Raw genomic sequence first — 20,342 nt, forward strand, 5'->3', positions numbered from 1 at the left:
CCCACACTATCATACCTTCTCCTCCATGCTTCACCACAGTGGGAACCACACATGCAGAGATCATCCGTTCACCTACTCTGCGTCTCAGAAAGACATGGCGGTTGGAACTAAAAATCTCAAATTTGGACTCATCAGACCAAAGGACAGATTTCCACCGGTCTAATGTCCATTGCTCGTGTTTCTTGGCTCAAGCAAGTCTGTTCTTCTTAATGGTGTCCTTTAGTCGTGGTTTCTTTGCAGTAATTCGACCATGAAGGCCTGATTCACGCAGTCTCCTGTGAACAGTTGATGTTGAGATGTGTCTGGTAGTTGTAATTTCTGAGGCTGGTAACTCTAACAAACGTATCTCCTGCAGCAGAGGTAACTCTGGGTCTTCCTTTCCCGTGGCGGTCCTCATGAGAGCCAGTTTCATCATAGCGCTTGATGGTTTTTGAGACTGCACTTGAAAGAAACTTTCAACATTCTTAAAATGCTCCGGATTGACTGAACTTCATGGCTTAAAGTAATGATGGACTGTTATTTCTCTTTGTTTATTTGAGCTGTTCTTGCCATAATATGAACTTGGTATTTTACCAAATAGGGCTATCTTCTGTATACCACCCCTACCTTGTCACAACACAACTGATTAGCTCAAAACGCATTACGGAAAGCAATTCCACGAATTAACTTGTAACAAGACCACCCCTGCTAATATACAACTTAGTACATGAGGCTCACACTGAAACTCAGCAATGCATTCTTACTAAACAACGGCATTTTAAACGGTTGAATTCAAATGTTAAAAACAACTGTGGCCACAACAATAGGACTGTCCTCAGATACCTGTAATGACTGGCCAGGAGTTGTAATAACAGAAAACGACAGTCTCCATAAAACAATCTTCTCTTGTGAGATTCTCTGTCACTATTATTTTACACATCTTTTGTTTGAATGTTCTTGCATTCATCTCTTTTATTGCCTTCAGTTTAAAAACAATCATTCTCCTTCATCCTATTGTTTTACTGTAAAATGTATCACAATTTAAAATGTGCTTTCAATAAAGTTTTATTTGATTGATTTGTACACAATTAGTGGCTTTGTGTGGTTCAGTCAAGTTTTGGCAAGAGGGGACCATATCAATCCATAACTTTCAGAATGATCAGTGTAGTTTCTCAGTTGACCAGAGGAGGGTAGTATGACTCTTCACATGGGAGGACTGCTCTATAAAGATGGGGAGAAGTGACTAAATCAAGCATTTATAGATGTTTCACAGAAGTTAGTACTTATTTTGAAAGCAGGAAACAATATTGGATTGCTAAAGCACAATAGAGGACTTAGGTGTTTACTTTTATTGTAAAACCAGTTGACATTACAAAAAAAGATTGAGATTTTAAATAGTTGTCATGCTGCGCCCTTTGCTAAGTGCTCCTCCCATTGGTCGCTCAGGCAACATCCCAAATGGCACCCTATTCCCTTTTTAGTGCACTACTTCTGACCAGGGTCCATATAGGAAATAGGGTGCCATTTGGGACAGAACTTCTGGCTTCTAGAGGACCTGTGAGCAGAGGTTGGGTTCACATTGAAACCTGCCAAATAGATTATTTATTGTATCCCTGAGAAAAGCCAGCCTTTCCTCAAACCATCAGAAAAATAAATACAATACACAAATATTGTAGACAGCATGTCAGTGTTTCCATTTCTGTGTATATTGTTTCCTTGACGTTTGCGGTGGAATCTGCTTGGGTTTAAAACCCCAGTCACACATACCCTAGAGGAGCTGTCTGTCTGACACTGGGCCTCGGCCTTGACTGGTTAGAGTTAAGTCCAGTTCCCGTAATCATAAAATGTCTCAGTGTATGAGGGCTGATCTAGGATCAGTTTAGCCTTTTAGATCCTAATGAATACAATTATAAATCGACAGTGGGTACCCAATCCTAGATCAGCACTGCTCTGTTCACAGCTTGAATCCAGAGTGTAGGGCCACCACTCCTCCTGTCAGGTTGTGGTAGCGGACAGAAAATAACCCTGCGTCCTCAATCATTTGCTTGAATGTCTCCTGTAGAGGGAGAGAAGAGGAGAGAGAAACAGTTAGGTAAAAACATACAGCAAAACGTAAGAATACAAAACATACACAATATTCAATTGAATTATAAACAGCAACTGATGTAATTTAGTCGGGCAGTATTTGAAGAAGGTCATTTCAGGGAAATCTATTCAGCATGATTCTGGACACCAAAGGGCCAGACGGAATAGGTACAGAAGGATGATTGAATCATTCATTCTTACCTGGTCTGGGAACTTCCTGATGCTCTCCACCAGGTACTGATAGGACTTCCAGTCGCCAGCGATCACCTCCCCCAGCACTGGGATCATCTGGAAACTGTAGGCATCGTAGAGCCTGGCCAGCAGGGGGTTGGTGACTTTACTGAACTCCAGACACATGAACCTTCCCCCTGGCTTCAGCACCCGTACAGCCTCCTGTAGAGCCTGGGAATAAGACAGAGGAAAAACATATTATTGGATCATTTTAGGTAAGTATTGGCCCATAGAAGAGTATTCTATTTGGCTACATTATCAAGTTTGATTTCTGGTGTACAATGAATGCAAGATGAATGACAAAATGTTTATTTCCTTGCCTGCCAGGAGTACACTGAAATTAAGTGGATTGAGAAGGATTACCAGGTCTATGTGGGTGACATTACGGATGCCAAAAGCAATGGTGTACACATCAAACTGGTCATCATCGAAAGGCAGTTCCTCTGCATCTCCTACCACCCAGGACAGACCTGTGACACACACACAGGTGCGGAAAAACACAGGGTTATGTCACATCATATATCCCCAGTCAAGCCAACAGAAATCATGAGCACTTATTGAACGCAAAGTTCACATACATGTCTAATGAGGGTAATATGGGGTACTAAAGAAAGGTAGTAAATGGAGGCTAAAACTGTGTGCATATAAATAATATAGATAGTAGCTTGACTAATCAGTGGGTGAGGTGATACACCAGATAATATACAATTCAATAAAAAATGTTCAATTAAATCTCCCTACCACTACTGATGCCCATGCTCTCCGCTTTCTGTTTGCCCACTTTTAGCATCTCCTTGTTGATGTCACAGACTACAGCCCTGGACTCTCTGGCCTCTGTCTCCATCTCTATTCCCTCCGTGGGGGTCGTGTAGCTGGTTGATATCTCCTGCCAGGAGGGGGTCTGGTTGGCCCGGGCAGTCCGCCGTGCAACACGCTCCTGCTGAGACCTCACATAGTCCAGGAATCTGAAGGAGATGTCACCTGGAGGTGCACAGTTGAAGTGATTTATTTGAAGTGGCAGAGAAAATTTGAGTTACAAGTGTGTAACCAGTGGGATGTGAACAAAACATGCGCTTACAAGTCTAAGGTAGGGCTGGCTCACCACGAGAGTTTAATTAAAAAATCATCTGTGCTACATAAGGACTACTTTTATGATCACCGAATAAGAAGCCTACCTGTTCCTCCAGCTACGTCCAGTAGGCATATGCCTGGCTGGGGGTTCATAACATGGAGTAGCATGTCCTTCCAGAGCCGGTGGACCCCCAGACTCATAGCATCATTCATCACATCATACTTCGGGGCCACGCTCTCAAACACCTTGTAAACTGGAGATACAGGTGAAGTTTTGAACACAGATGAATAGGGGAAACCTACTCCATAATTATACAAATCTCTGGGTTAACGTTTTGAAGGAACAGAGTCGATATCAGGGACTGGGAGTAAAGCCCATATTACGCATTGGGGCATGGACGGCTAACCGTGGCAAAAGAGTTGGGGGGGCATGTAAAAGAGTTGGGGGGGCATGTAGACTAACATACCCACGCGGATCGTTGTAGGGCAAGGTTAACAATCGATTTTCAAGCGAGATAACATGAACTAAATTATAGAGGTAAAATGGTTTGCCTCTACAGACTTTGAGATACATTTGCAATGAACATACAATCCAAGGTCGGGCATTAAAATGGCCAACTGAACCAACATGTTTGGCGTATCAATTAATACATATCTGAGCAGCCTTAACGTAACTAACGTTACCTAACGTTAACTTTACCTCTCTCTGCCTTCTCTCCTTCGGACACAGTCTCGAAGCCGAAATGTGTACTTTTGTCCGCGGCACCATCGCTGAAACATCGACAAGCTGAAAGATTTGAAGGGCAACTCGAACTGACTATTCGACTAGACACACTGCTGTTGATAGTTCGAGAAGCATCAGGAACTATTCTCCGAGCAAGCAACCTAATGGAAGCCGCCATGTTATTTTTCTTCTTCTGTGGGCTTTAGGCGGACTACAACCCAACAAGGTGTATTGCCGCCACCAACTGGACGGGTTGAAAAAACAAGGTAAAATAATATCCATACGTGACACGGAAAACGAACTTACTCAACACAAATACAAATCAGTGGTTGAAAACGTACCTAATTGTCATACTTGAGTAAAAGTAAAGATTCCTTAATAGAACATGACTAAAGGAAAAGTGAAAGTCACCCAGTAAAACACTTATTGAGTAAAAGTCAAAGTATTTGGTTTTAAATATACTTAAGTATCAAAGGTAAAAAATATAAATCATTTCAAATTGCTTATATTAAGCAAACCAGACGGCACAATTGTATTTTCTTTTTTAAATTTACGGATAGCCAGGGACACACTCCAACACAGACATAATTTACAAACGAAGCATTTGTTTTTCGTGAGTCCGCCAGATCAGAGGCAGTAGGGTAGACCAGGGATGGTCTCTTGATAAGTGCGTGAATTGTACCATTTTCCAGTCCTGGTAAGCATTCAAAATGTAACAAGTACTTTTGGGTGACAGGGAAAATGTAGGAGTAAAAATTACATTATTTTCTTTTGGAATGTACTGAATAAAAAGTAAAAAGTAAAGTACAGACACCCTAAAAAACGGCTTAAAACAACTAAAGTATTTTTACTTAAGCACTTTACACCACTGATAAAAAATAGTACCTTCAAATCCCCATATCTCCCTTCTCAGGCTCTAGGTCCTGAAAGGATGGTACGGCTTGTGACAATATTCCATGCAACTCCTCCGCCAAGAGATCTTTCCTTTCAGTCCCAGGAACCGCTCCGCCGAATCCACACTGATATCTATTTTCCTGGACCTCCACCTTGGCAATCACCATAGCTATAAAGGCCACAAAGTCAACCTTGTTAAACATCTGGGTTCAGCTGGTGAAAGGCAACCCCTGCAGCTTTGATTTTTATTTAACTAGGCAAGTCAGTTAAGATCAAATTCTTATTTACAATGACAGCCTACACCAGCCAAACCCAGACGACGCTGGGCCAATTGTGCGCTGCCCTATGGGACTCCCAATCACGGCCGGATGTGATGCAGCCTGGATTCAAACCAGGTACTGCAGTGACGCGTCTTGCACTGGGATGCAGTGTCTTAGACCACTGCGCCACTCGGGAGCCCAGTGAAGGCCTATCCACCACCACGGACTCTTCAGGAGCACCATTCAAACCCTCAACCCTTTTAACAGCCGCTGCATATGAAATGCTCTGGACAGCCCTGACTTTGGCCACCTCATTCTCTTTCATCCTCGTCGGGCATTCGAAAGACGTGGCTTCATGGTTCCCACCACAATTAAAACATGTCACATTTTCATCACTTTTAAAATACATGATATTATATTTTCCACAACTTGGACATCTCAACTTCTACCTTCTGCAAACACTTGAAATGTGTCCGAAAGCTTTACACTGCATTGGTCTTGGGATAAATGCTCTGACTCTGTACTTTATATACCCCAACTGCACTTGAGTAGGGAGAGAGACTCTATATCAAAAACAAAAGAACAGAGACTTAACTACTTCATCATTCCCCACACGATTCATCCGACGTGCATCAATCACTCCAGGAATATTACTAATCTCTTCAACATCGACTTCCCACGGGATGCCAGATATTACCCCCTTGAGGGGTGCCCTGTTCCGAAGAGACACAAACCACACATCAAACTTCTGAAATCGGTGAGACGCAACACACGTTCCTTCTGGTCCTCAGAAGTTCAAAAAAATCTAAACAAGTCCGCCTCTAGTGAACCTCACAGCCTTCACTTTACTCAATCAATCAATCAATAAAATGTATTTATATAGGCCTTTTTACATCAGCCGATGTCACAATGTGCTATACAGAAACCCAGCCTAAAACCCCAAACAGCAAGCAATGCAGAGGTAGAAGCACGGTGGCTAGGAAAAACTCAATTATTGGACCTACTGAAGAGATGAGTCTTCATTAAAGACTTGAAGATCGAGACCGAGTCTGCGTCTCTCACATGGATAGGCAGACCATTCCAGAAAAATTTAGCTCTATAGGAGAAAGCCCTGCCTCCAGCTGTTTGCTTAGAAATTCTAGGGACAAAAAGGAGGCCTGCGTCTTATGACCGTAGCGTGCGTGTAGGTATGTACGGCAGGACCAAATCGGAAAGATAGATAGGAACAAGCCCATGTAATGCTTTGTAGGTTAGCAGTAAAACCTTGAAATCAGCCCTAGCCTTAACAGGAAGCCAGTGTAGAGAGGCTAGCACTGGAGTAATAGGATATTTTTGGGGGGTTCTAGTCAAGATTCTAGCAGCCGTGTTTAGCGCAAACTGAAGTTTATTTAGTTCTTTATCCGGGTAGCCGGAAAGTGGAGCATTGCAATAGTCTAATCTAGAAGTGGCAAAAGCATGGATTCATTTTTCTGCGTCATTTTTGGACAGAAAGTTTCAGATTTTTGCAATGTTACATAGATGGAAAAAAGCTGTCCTTGAAACAGAGTTGACATGTTCGTCAAAAGAGAGATCAGGGTCCAGAGTAACGCCAAGGTCCTTCAGAGTTTTATTTGGGACGACTGTACAATCATCAAGATTAATTGTCAGACCCAACAGAAGATCTCTTTGTTTCTTGGGACATAGAACTAGCATCTCTGTTTTGTCCGAGTTTAAAAGTAAAACATTTGCCACCATCCACTTCCTTATGTCTGAAACACAGGCTTCCAGGGAGGGCCCATTTGGTGGCTTCACCATGTTTCATTGAAATGTACAGCTATGTATCGTCCGCATAGCAGGGAAAGTTATCATTATGTTTCCAAATGACATCACCAAGAGGTAAAATATATCGTGAAAACAATAGTGGTCCTAAAACGGAACCTTGAGGAACACCAAAATGTACAGTTGATTTGTCAGAGGACAAACCATTCACAGAGACAAACTGATATCTTTCTGACAGATAAGATCGAAACCAGGCCAGAACCTGTCCGTGTATACCAATTTGGGTTTCCAATCTCTCCAGAAGAATGTGGTGATCGATGGTATCAAAAGCAGCACTAGGAGCATGAGGACAGATGCAGAGCAATGGTCTGACGCCATTAAAAGGTAATTTACCACCTTCACGAGTGCAGTCTCAGTGCTGTGATGGGGTCTAAAACCAGACTGAATCGTTTCGTATACATTGTTAGTCTTCAGGAAGGCAGTGAGTTGCTGCGCAACAGCTTTTTCAATTTTTTTTGAGAAGAATAGGAGATTTGATATAGGCTGATATTTTTATATATTTTCTGGGTCAATGTTTGACTTTTTCAAGAGAGGCTTTATTACTGCCTCTTTTAGTGAGTTTGGTACACATCCGGTGGATAGGGAGCCGTTTATTATGTTCAACATAGGATGGCGAAACACAGGAAACAGCTCTTTCAGTAGTTTAGTTGGAATAGGGTCCAGTATGCAGCTTGAAGGTTTAAAGGCCATGACTATTTTCATCAATGTGTCAAGAAATATAGTATTAAAAAACTTGAGTATCTCCTTTGATCCTAGGTCCTGGCAGTGTTGTGCAGACTCAGGACAACTGAGCATTGGAGAAATACCCAGATTTAAAGAGGAGTCCGTAATTTGCTTTCTAATGATCATGATCTTTTCATCAAAGAAATTCATGAATTTATCACTGCTGAAGTGAAAGCCATCCTCTCTTGGGGAATGCTGCTTTTTAGTTAGCTTTGCGACAGTATCAAAAATAAATATATTCTCCTCAATTAAGTTGTAAAAATAGGATGATCGAGCAGCAGGGAGGGCTCTTTGATACTGCACGGTACTTTCTTTACAAGCTAATCGGAAGACTTCCAGTTTGGTGTAGCGCCATTTCTGTTCCAATTTTCTGGAAGCTTGCTTCAGAGCTCGGATATTTTCTGTATACCAGGGAGCTAGTTTCTTATGACAAATGTTTTTTGTTTTTAGGGGTGCGACTGCATCTAGGGTATTACGCAAGGTTAAATTGAGTTCCTCAGCTAGGTGGTTAACCGATTGTTGTACTCTGACGTCCTTGGGTAGGTGGAGGGAGTCTGGAAGGGCATCTAGGAATCTTTGAGTTGTCCAAGAATTTATAGCACAGCTTTTGATGATCCTTGGTTGGGGTCTGAGCAGATTATTTGTTGCGATTGCAAACGTAATAAAATGGTGGTCCGATAGTCCAGGATTATGAGGAAAAACATTAAGATCCACAATATTTATTCCACAGGACAAAACTAGGTCCAGAGCATGACTGTGGCAGTGAGTAGGTCTGGAGACATGTTGGACAAAACCCACTGAGTTGATGATGGCTCTGAAAGCCTTTTGGAGTGGGTCTGTGAACTTTTTCATGTGAATATTAAAGTCACCAAAAATATGAATATTATCTGCCATAACTACAAGGTCCGATAGGAATTCAGGGAACTCAGTGAGGAACGCTGTATACGGCCCAGGAGGCCTGTAAACAGTAGCTATAAAAAGTCATTGAGTAGGTTGCATAGACTTCATGATTAGAAGCTCAAAAGATGAAAACCCAGTAATTAAATTTTTTGTAAATTGAAATTTGGGATCGTAAATGTTAGCAACACCTCCGCCATTGCGGGATGCGCTGGGGATATGGTCTCTAGTGTAACCAGGAGGAGAGGTCTCATTTAACACAGTAAATTCATCAGGCTTAAGCCATGTTTCAGTCAGGCCAATCACATCAAGATTATGATCAGTGATTAGTTCATTGACTATAACTGCCTTGGAAGTGAGGGATCTAACATTAAGTAGCCCTATTTTGAGATGTGAGATATCACAATCTCTTTCAATAATGACAGGAATGAAGGAGGTCTTTATTTACCCAGCACTCTCTCCACCAGTTTGGATATCTCAAATGTATTCTTCAAGATTGGGAATCCGATCAGCTGCTCCTCCTCAACAAACCATACTCCTACAAGATACATTCTCAGCACTGTACACTACTTTGCCACATCTTCCATTCTTTTGGACAATATTCCAATCAGCGCCCGCTTCCGCCATCTTTCAGGCCGCCATGGTGAATCTCATGCCGCTTTAAAAGCAACTGGGAACTCGGAAATGTCAGACTTCATTGCGTTCAAGACAACTGGGAACTCAAATGTGTTTTGAATGGTCATCCGACCCAAGTTGGAAACTGGCATATTTTTTAAAAGTACCACGTGACAACTGGGAACTGAAAAAACAAGGTCAAACCATGACTTTGGTGATCTTCAGGTCGGAAAGTCGAAGCTCTAGAAAGTTGCCAGAGTTTCCGAGTTGGATGACCGTTCAAAATGTTTTTGGTTAGTTCAAGTTGTGTACTTGTGGGACATGGATAAAAAGAGGTACTTCATGTGTACGACTTCTCTAAACTGTTTGTGACTATAATGTTTATCCACTGTACTAGTACTTTTACTTCAGTACTACTACAGTATAATAGTATAATTTTCTCTATGTGTATAAACAACAATTCCCTTTTCCATCTCTACTGTTAGATATTATTCTATTTTCTCACCTCAAAATCAATCAAAGTTTATTTGTCACATGCACAGGATACAACAGGTGTGAACAGTACAGTGAAATGCTTACTTGCAAGCTTGATTCTCATTTGAGTTAAATACGTCAAATTTTGTCTCACTCATTTTGATGCAATTTCAGCACGATTATATATACAGTAGGTTAGTGTTCAACACCAATGTTTGTTTTATGTTTTATGTTTGATAAATGCTCAATTTTCACAAAACTGAAAATAAACAGACCTGTAAACACATTGCGCACTCGCACGCACGCACGCACGCACGCACGCACGCACGCACGCACGCACGCACGCACGCACACACACACCACACACACACACACACACACACACACACACACACACACACACACACACACACACTAGCCTATTTGTGGTTTTATCCTACTCCAGTTTCTGACTTCTTCTACCTCTTTATCTTTTAGTGCAGAAAGTGGCAGTTTTCCTGCCTGTTCATCGATTGGGACCAAACCTTTTCTCTTTTCTATGGTAACCAGACACCCGGATCCATTGTCTCTATTGTTGTGTTAATTAAAGGCTAGGTCTCATGTTCGGAGGGGGAAGCTGGCACCAGTCTGTTCTCATGGCCTCTGCTACAGGGAATGTGATAGAAGGAACAGGGGACAGGGCCATGGCCATCTCATAGGGATGGAAACACACTGGCTATGTGGTGAGAGAAGGGAGAAAAAGTCCTCCTACGTCTCTGTGTCACATATACAGCGAGAGAGAGGGGTAAGTTAGAGTCACAGGACTAGTGTTACAGCCTAACAATAGCTAGGCAGCACCAGTGGACCAGGGGAGTGAAAAGAGCAGTCAGGGTTGATGCAAGGTGAGGTGTCATGTAGTCTGTGTGTGTGTGTGGTAGCAAAAGACTATGTTTCTCTGTCTCTCTCTATCTCCTTCCCTTCTTCACAGAGCAAGTCTCTCTCATTATCTCTGTCTCCATGCTATTATTAGTTATTAGTAGAGTGTGCTGCTGTCTTCATTCTTCCATTCTTCTAAGCCTACAGTTGTAAACTGGTATGGAGCAGAAATGCATGCCACCAGTAGAGGGGGCAAGATGACAGTATTTCAAAGTAATAAACATTCAGGTCAACTCTTCACCACAGGTTTTTTTTACATGTTAACAGACACTTATCCAGCAATTAGGGTTAAGTGCCTTGCTCAAGGGCACATCGGCAGATTTTTGACCTTGTTGGCTCAGGGATTCGAGCCCGCAACCTTTCAGTTACTGGCACAACGTTCTAACTGCTAGGCTACCTGTCGCATGGGTGAGGCTCCACAATGGTAACATATCCTGACCCATGGTCATGTTGAACATCATAGTTCCCTTCAAAAAATTTAATGATCTGCCTCACTTTAAGTTAATTATCTGTTCTAAATATGTGTCCTGTCGGATTCAAACTAGATATGCAGTGACAGTGTAAGTCTTGCTTCAAAATAAAACAAATTCTGTGTGCAATTTTATTTGACAAATTACAAGTCCTGTTGAGTTAAGTTATCTAGAGCCTTTTGCCCTCTTCACTAGTCCAGTTGAAGAAAAAAATACACATACCTACACAAATGTTTTAGATTATAATATATCCGTTCATGTTTTTACTTTTTATGCGGTTCCAATTGAATCTCTGACCTCATACTCTTCCAAATCTGCAGGTTGCATGACTGACAATGGGTCAAACATGGCACCCCCAATCCCATACCTGGGTTCACATAGGATTTAAAATATTTTAAATACTTTGAGCGTTTGCCCTAGCCTGCCTGGTGTGCCAGGGGTGCCGCATTTGCTTGGTTTTCACTTTTGGGACGTCTCTATTGTTGCAATGCAATAGGCTAGCTCAATCAAGTTTAGCAAAATTATTTGAAATGATTTAGAGTAGTATTTGAGGTCTGCTCCGAATACCCACCACTCTGTCTCTATGCATCTACAGAGAGATAGCAAGAGAGAGTCTGGCAGTCATTTCAGACATACGATAAGGATTCTGCTGCTTTGGAGAAAAACAGGGCTTGAATTACCCTCCGTGCAGTCTTTTCAAGCACTGACTGAAGTGGCCCAAAAGGACTATGGATGCTTAGTGGAGGCACTGTGGATGGTTAGTTTAAGTTGTATAGTTGTGGGACATGGATAAAAATAGGTACTTCATGTGTACTACTTCTCCCCCAAAAATTGTGACTATAATGTTTATCCACTGTACTAGTACTTTTACTTCAGTACTACTACAGTATAATAGTATACTTTTCTCTATGTGTATAAACAACAATTCCCTTTTCCATCTCTACTGTTAGATATTATTCTATTTTCTCACCTCAAAATCAATCAACGTTTATGTGTCACATGCACAGGATACAACAGGTGTGAACAGTACAGTGAAATGCTTACTTGCAAGCTTTTCCTCGACAATATCAAAGGTAAAAATGTAACCTAAAAGAAGAGCAGGGAATCAATTACTGTGTCACTTCAAATGAAGAAAGAAAACACACATAAGAAATAGAAACACACCAGTATTTAATGCTATAAGGTCAGTACCAGTACTATATCAATGTGCAGGGATACTGGTGGTTCACATGTATTCACACTGTACATGTGAATATCCATATAATGTATGCTGAAAATGTGTAGGGTAGGTCTTGTGTGCTGGTGTGACAGACCGAAGTCAACTAATCACGGCTGGACACAGGAATAAGAAACATGCATACAGAATTTATTTAGCAACCAGGACACATTCATTTAAATAAAACTACAAAGATACTTAACTTATACAAAACATAGATTATATCCCATTCACATACAAAATAATAATAATTTACTGTATAAATTACAATTTCACTAATTTATTTACAATTTTTAATGAAAACAATATTTTGTATTTCCCCCAAAACCCATTGGTCTCCATATCACACAGAGCTGCTCATCTTGTTATCATGACAAGAGTGCCGAGTAACATTTTGAATGAATGGCAGATAGAGAAAAGAGAAGACAGTTTCTATTATTATATGGAGGTACCATGGAATTGTCCGGTTGACATGGGAGAAAATGGAGTTGGTATTATTACCACACACACACACACACACACACACACACACACACACACACACACACACACACACACACACACACACACACACAGAGAGAGAGCTCCAAAAGTATTGGGACACATTTGTTGTTCTTTTGGCTCTCTACTCCAGCCCTTTGGATTTGAAATGATACAATGACTATGAAGTTAAAGTGCAGAGTGTCAGCTTTAATTTGAGTGTATTTTCATCCATATCAGGTGATCAAATATTATACCCCCCAAAATACTAACCTTCTCTGTTATTGTTATGGTGAGAGGTTATGTCTTGGGGTTATGATATTTGTGCATCTGTAACTTTCTCACTTATTATTATTCACGATTCATTCAGGATTATCTGTAATCATGGTGGCATCCACATTTATGTAGAAGTGTTTAGAAGCATATTCTATTCTTATTTACAATAAATGTGACTCCAAAATGACACAATACATTATTTACCGTGAATTTCTATTGGGCACAAAATAATCTGAATCAACAAAAACAAACAGCAAATGCATCCTACAAATTTGTAGTTTTGATGTAGTCATTGCATGCTATAAATATGGGACCAAATACTTAACTTTAATACACATAAGTGAATTTGTCCCAATACTTTTTGTCCCGTAAAACAGGGGGACTATGTAAAAAAAAAAGTGCTGTAATTTCTAAACGATTCATGAAAATACCCTCAAATTAAAGCTGACAGTCTGCAATTTAACCTCATTTCAAATCCAAAGTGCTGGAGTACAGAGCCAAAACAACAAACAATGTGTCACTGTCCCAAAGGTTTTGGAGCTCACTCTATGTCTTACTATACTTGTGAGGACTTTTTGGAGACCAACAATTGATTCCCATACAAAATCCTATTTTCCCTAATCCCTAACCTTAACCCATAACCCTAAACCTAATTCCTAACACAAACCCGTAATTCTAACCCTAACCCTAAACCAAAAATAGCCTTTTTACAAGTGAGGACTTATCTGAATTTTTGGTTTACTATTCTTGTGAGGACTTCTGGTACTCACAAAAATAGTAAAATGTGTACACACGCACACACACACACAGTCTCCCTTTCTCTAAGCACAAACTGCACTGAACATAACTTGTACTGCGATAATTAACATGAGTAACAGATGAGCAGACAGCCAAAATACAACATTAGGTCACCCAGCAGACAAACATCAGAGTAGAGAAGAAGAAAAGTTCGAGGCCCTTTCATTAAGTCACACCTACGATAAATCCTAAACCTTATTCCATTGTGACTCAAAAGTAGTGCACTATATATAGTTTGGGAATAGGGTGCCATTTGGGACATAACCACTGGTCCCTTTGATGTTTTAAGTAGAAATTGCGCACCAATATTGAATTTTAAAAGCCTGTAATATTAAATGAAGTGCCCTTTAATATAGACCACATGGACAATTCAATAAATCAAATCTTTGTTGAAATAAATGAAAAAATCTGCGCTTGAAAAAAAATCTTCACTTTTACATGTCCCTTGTCATGTTGTTCTGACTTGTAGGAAGATTTTAACCCACTTAACCACAAAATGTCATTATGTTTTCACCATCATTGTAAAGCCCTAATTATGTTCTTGCTTTGACAGAGTTATTTCTGAAGATGATTATTTATTTAATGTGATTAGTGATTAACATACGTCTGCCACTCATTTTAAGGTCAACCCTGTTACGTGAACTGAAATCTCGTTTGAATTTAGTGAAACTATTCCTATTTAAATTATTTTTTCAAAAGAAACATTGGAACATGTAATAGTCAAATCATAGTGTAAAGGCAGGTGAGCTGGGTCAACTCTTTTTGGCCTGTTGCACAGAACAAGCTTCCATTCCCTCTGTCACAGGCCATCAAAAAAATGGCTGATTTAAGCTGAAAACTTCAACCCTGTTACAGTCAATGAAGTATATAAACTCTGGATTGCTGATGCTATGTATTGGAAAAACGAAAGGCTTTGAAGCCACCAGTCAGCCATATTGGCACTCCTCAGAAAAGCAGTCCTCCATAGGAATGAATGGAATTCTACAGTATTGAAATTAAATGTTTCAAAGACAAAATTTCATGTATTTAAGTATTTGTGTTGTTGTAGTGGGGACAGTAACATTAGTGCTTTCTAAAAATGATACTTTAAGGAAAATGTTTTTATTTATTTATTCATTTAGAATTTTTATGTTTAGCAAACATACATTTATGTAAAAGTATGCATTAAGGTGTCTGTAATAGAATAAATGTGACAAAAACAAATGTAGACATTAATAAATGCATTTCCATAGCTTCCAAAATAGATATATTTTTTTACAAAATTGGGGGAGTGCCAAAATGGAGGTGCGGTGGCTTCAAAACAGCGCCCCCTTGTCGGTCATCTAGAGTATATACAACTCCGTTACTTTAATGGCACTTTATTGACACTTACAATAGTATTTTTTTTCAACCCCTCGGGGTTGGAAAACGTGTTGTTTTATGTAGTTGAACATGTGCTGTTTATGACAGAATGTTAAAATGAGGTGAAATTAAATTATTTTTTTGACCAAGTTACACTACCTAAAATGTCATCTATCCATACAATTTTGCATATCAACTTTTACCCTTTTGTTGCAAGTGCTCTCAATGTCAAGTTTGCACTTTGCAAATCTCCTATCATCAGTTTCAAACGGTTTTGGTTCAAGAGTAAATAAGAGCCAAACTGGATTTAAGTACTATTTATCTGTCACCATACAAGTAGCGGCAAATTTAAGTGCATTCACGTTTGGACCAGATTAATCAGCTTTCACTGTGTTTGAGATTGTTGGGAAAAACAAAGCCATAGAAATAGAATTCTAACATTATTATACATACACAGTATAATGTAATATATATTAACATATATTTCATCTATGGTCCAACCTCTCTTTATGGAATTCCAACCTGCTGTATTCAAGGGGCACATTAATGCATAGTGAACTTTCACGTGTCCTCAATGCTCACAGAAACACGCCGGACTACAACAGTCTGCTTGCCTTGCACAGTGGACTATCACGAGTGCTTTCATTCCACATTATTTGTGCTTTAGCTGTAAGTTGAGAGAGGTTGTTTGGGTCTAGTGAGCCCTCTGAATGTGGGAATGAATCTGCTGCTGAAGACAGGGGGAAAAAAGTGCTCCAACCTCCGAGCTAAGTAGCAGTTGATGAGTAAGTACAAAAACGACTTTGAAGGATTTTGCCATTGCTTTGCCGAGACACAAAATGAAAGAGCAGGACATATGTCATCATCATCATCCCCCACATTGAATTACGCAATATACAACACAATTTACCCCCTCCTTGTAATCAAATGGCAACATAACGATTGCAATATGTTCAGTAATGTCCAAGAAGACTATGCATAAGAGCACATAGAAAGTAAAAGATACAAAAATGAAGCAACCTTTTTTCCAAGTCTCGCCCACGCTACAGTAATTCCCATCGACATAGTCTGTCATAGGGTGGGGATCACAAGCAATAGACTCAAAGACAGTGAGAAGGGGGGGGGGGGGGGGGGGAAAGAAGCCTAGCAGGCTTGTTTAAGATCCTTAAGGCACTTAAACATAGTTAAACCAGAAAGATAAGAACCACAGCTGAGCGGATGAGAGAGAACCTCTGAGCATTTCAAACACTCTTTTGAATGGCAGTTGTTTAATGAAACCACATCCCTCATCCACCAGCGGCCATGGGAGAGACTCTTAATACAGTTTCCTCCAGAGGCAGTGTGGAAGAGTTAGCAGTGTCGGAACTGCTTTAGAACTTTCAAATCCACAAGTGGCTCCTGGCATTATACCTAAAGCGGACYTCACCGTTGGCTGCACGGAGTCGCATTAAGAGAAATCCCATGCAGCCCTCTTTAGAAGTTCGAACACTGGAATGTGAGTTGTGATCTATACCTCGATTACGCCTTCTTCGTCTAACGATCTTTCATTTGAGTGTCATTATTTCTAGATAGCCTACACTTCCTCGTTCTGAACTTCTAACGTGAGCTGCGGGTGTGGCTTTGTGACAATGGTCAAGAGCACCTGCTAACCGATTTGACTGCTCCAACAGTTACACCTCGGACACCACCAAAACATCAGATATCGCTGCTTAACGCTTGATCTGATTGAATCTAGGCCTTACTCTGACCCCTTGTGATCCAACCCCTTGTTCTGTGAGACACCTATGACAGTCACTGATAGGGAATATGCATGGCTCCCTCAGTTGTTCGCAGGTTAGCGAATTTGGAGAGATTGTCAGACATTTTGTGCCCCACCGGCACACAGTTACAATGAAAGGCCTGCATTCTGGAGGAGTCCTATGGAAACTGCTTGCTTTGGCCCCAGCCAACCCTTGTCTCTAGAGGAGGACTCCAATGCTCTCAGACATCCATGGACGATGGAAGTGGAACCCATAGAAGATGAGTTCCCTACAGTAAAACATCCACCTCACACTGTATAGCTGCCCTCCTCTCCTGCCTTGTACACAGCAGACACAGACAGCCCTGTCTGGATCCCCTTTAGGGATTTGGCTCTTGGGCCATTTGGTAGTAGTCACTCAGTGAGTCAGTGAATCAGTCATTAGTGATTATGTTAGCTTTGTAGCTCAGCACCCCATAGAGTCTCATTGGTAGAGGGGCTAGCTCTGTAACTAGCTCTGGTACGGTAGGCCCTGGTACATGATGGTGATGATGTTAGTAGACCAGACTGCAGTTCGCTAGTTGCCCACCAGAGGGCTGAGGTCTCCGTGGTGGTTCTTTAGCTTCTTCTTGAAGAGGGAGATGGTGGAGGGCCGGTAGAAGATGATCCAGGGCTCGGACGCAGCACTCTGCACGCTGCAGCTCTCTGAACCACTGCTGGTCGGGATGTTGGGAGATCTGGAAAGAGACGAGGGATGAGGGGGGAGAAGAGAGAGAAATAGATATGGCAAGAGAGAATAGTAACATTAGGTTACATATTCCACTGGCTAGGGCTCTCACAGCGTTAAAAATACATTAGATGCAATAAACTACACTTCGGTTACACTTTTGAGGCATTAGTACAATAAAACTTTATTGTCCATAATTTACATCAAACAAAGTAAAATGTAATACTTACTTCACTGTAATATGCAGTAGTAGTTTAGCCACCATGGCTATGACTGTCAGAGTCAGGAGAGCAGCTAGGGCGTAGATGGTCCACACTGTCAACACAGAAACACAATTGAAATCAGGCAGTTTAGAAGAAAACATACCAGTTAAGAAGCACCCTATGCACTTGAGTAGACTCTCAGACAGGCATGGAGAAACCTGACCAGAAAGAGATAAAAGGGATCTATAAACTAAAAACAGTCTGGCACATCTACACCATATTTGTACAGTACTATACACTGAYTGCACAAAACATTAAGAACACCTTCCTAATATTGAGTTGCACCCCCTTTTGACCTCAGAACAGCCTCAATTCGTCGGGGCATGGACTCTACAAGGTGCCGAAAGCGTTCCTCGGGAAGCTGGTCCATGTTGACACCAAAGCTTCGCACAGTTGTGTCAAATTGGCTGGATGTCCTTTGGGTGGTTGACCATTCTTGATGCACACGGGAAACTGTTGAGAGTAAAAAACCCAGCAGCGTTGCAGTTCTTGACACACTCAAACCGGTGCGCCTGGCACCTACTACCATACCCCGTTCAAAGGCACTTCAATATTTTGTCTTGCCCATTCACCCTCTGAATGGTACACATACACAATAACATGTCTCAATTGTCTCAAGGCATAAAACTCTTTGTTTAAACGGTCTACTCCCCTTCATCTACACTGATTGAAGTGGATTTAACAGGTGACATCAATAAGGGACCATAGCTTTCACCTGGATTCACCTGGTCAGTCTATGTCGGGAAAGAGTACACTCAGTGTAAGGCTTGATCTACCGGCACACGTTAGCCCAAAGGCCTTTATCGCAACCGATTCAGATGGTAAAATATTAGTACCTGCGTTATTGGTGCACATCTGTTACTGAACAGCCAGCTATAAAATCTAAGTATAACCTCACAGTAATTTACTGGGTAAAAAAACACCAATGTTTCGGCATCACTGTGCCTTCTTCAGGGTAATGTCATGAATGCTTGAACCAGTTTATGTAGACAACTAGTGCAACCAATGTCAATAGTGAGGTGTGTTTCGTAATTGCTATCTTGATCAGAATGAATTGAGCGAAACTTAAAAGACAATAGCACACAGCATATTGAATATATTATGCCATTCTTATCATTAGCATTAGTATAACATTAGCGTCAACATACATTGTTTAATTTAATTTCACCTATATATTAAAATATTTCCAATTTCATTAAATGTTTTTGTTACATGTAATCTTTTGGTTCAACCTTAATGCCCAATAAATTACTGGGAGGTTATACATATGGAGTGTGCGACTCTCTTTGTTTTCATAGCTTACAGTTTATTCACCGTTAGTCAGCACCTCTACACTAAATKATTTTCTCTGGGTGTGCGCCAGCTCATGCATTTTATTTTAATATATACTGAACAAAAATATGAATGCAACATTTAAAGTGTTGGTCCCATGTTTCATGAGCTGAAAATAAAAGATCCCGAAAATGTTCCATATGCACAAAAAGCTTAAACAAATTTGTTTACATCCATGTTCGTGAGCATTTCTCCTTGGCCAAGATAATCCATTCACCTGATAGGTGTGGCATATCAAGAATCTGATTAAACGGCATGATCATTACACAGGTGCACCTTGTGCTGGGGCCAATAAAAGGCCACGCTAAAATGTAAAGTTTTGTCACACAACACGATACCACAGATGTCTCAAGTTTTGAGGGAGCAGTGCAATTGGCATGCTGACTGCAGGAATGTCCAACAAAGCTGTTTTTAATGTTCATTCCTCTACCATAAGCCACCTCCAAAGTCGTTTTAGAGAATTTGGCAGTACGCCCAACCGGCCTCACAACCGCAGACCACGTCAGCCCAGGACCTCCACATCTGGCTTCTTCACCTGCAGTATCGTCTGAGAGGGTGCTGAGGAGAATTTCTGTCTGTAATAAAGCTATTTTGTGGGCCTTGCTCCCCAGTGTGTGGTCCTGGCTCCCAAATGGGTGGGCCTATGTCCTCCTAGGCCCACCAATGGCTGCGAGCTTGCCCAGTCATGTGAAATCCGTAGATTATGGCCTAATGGATGTATTTTAATTGACTGATATCCTAATATGAACTGTAACTCAGTAAAATCTTAGAAGTTGTTGCATGTTGCGTTTATATTTTTGTTCAGTATATATTCCTATAACCAAACAGGTCTCACACCTTTTTTGTAAAACATACAGTTTTTGACCAATCAAAACCAGCGTGAGACCACAGAGGCAGACAGGAACGCTGTTGGTTACACATAAGAAAACCCTGAGAAAGGTACGCTGTTGGTTACACATAAGAGAAACCCCAGAAAGGTACGCTGTTGGTTACACATAAGAGAAACCCCAGAAAG

At 41.0% G+C, this 20,342-nt stretch overlaps 2 protein-coding genes across 5 annotated transcripts in view; both read right to left on the minus strand.

Annotated features, from left to right (window-relative positions):
• Positions 1–1,026: 1,026 nt before the first annotated feature.
• coq5 (coenzyme Q5, methyltransferase) lies at positions 1,027–4,305 on the minus strand. Of its 3 annotated transcripts, none has more exons than XM_070447132.1 (7): positions 4,067–4,305; positions 3,471–3,620; positions 3,037–3,276; positions 2,659–2,765; positions 2,266–2,466; positions 1,908–2,035; positions 1,027–1,195 (listed from the first exon to the last, which is right to left on the minus strand). In XM_070447132.1, the coding sequence occupies exons 1-6, from the start codon at positions 4,266–4,268 to the stop codon at positions 1,934–1,936; spliced, it is 1,002 nt and encodes a 333-aa protein (XP_070303233.1). In that variant the 5' UTR covers positions 4,269–4,305; the 3' UTR covers positions 1,027–1,195; positions 1,908–1,933. The 3 variants fall into 3 exon arrangements, with proteins under 3 accessions (XP_070303233.1, XP_023858531.1, XP_023858530.1); XM_024002763.2 differs by having other exon boundaries at positions 1,027–1,200; XM_024002762.2 differs by having other exon boundaries at positions 1,027–2,035; positions 4,067–4,304.
• An 8,196-nt stretch (positions 4,306–12,501) lies between these two features.
• Positions 12,502–20,342, minus strand: part of kremen1 (kringle containing transmembrane protein 1) — a 130,971-nt gene continuing 123,130 nt past the window's right edge. For both annotated transcript variants that reach the window (XM_024003211.2, XM_024003210.2), the window contains exons 9-11: positions 17,963–18,047; positions 13,886–17,742; positions 12,502–13,672 (exon numbers count right to left, since the gene is read on the minus strand). In XM_024003211.2, the coding sequence (XP_023858979.1) occupies positions 17,583–17,742; positions 17,963–18,047 (245 nt within the window). In that variant the 3' untranslated portion in view covers positions 12,502–13,672; positions 13,886–17,582. The remainder of the gene's footprint in view (positions 13,673–13,885; positions 17,743–17,962; positions 18,048–20,342) is intronic.

The sequence above is a fragment of the Salvelinus sp. IW2-2015 genome, linkage group LG15, assembly GCF_002910315.2.
Source record: "Salvelinus sp. IW2-2015 linkage group LG15, ASM291031v2, whole genome shotgun sequence".
Lineage (NCBI taxonomy): Eukaryota > Metazoa > Chordata > Actinopteri > Salmoniformes > Salmonidae > Salvelinus > Salvelinus sp. IW2-2015.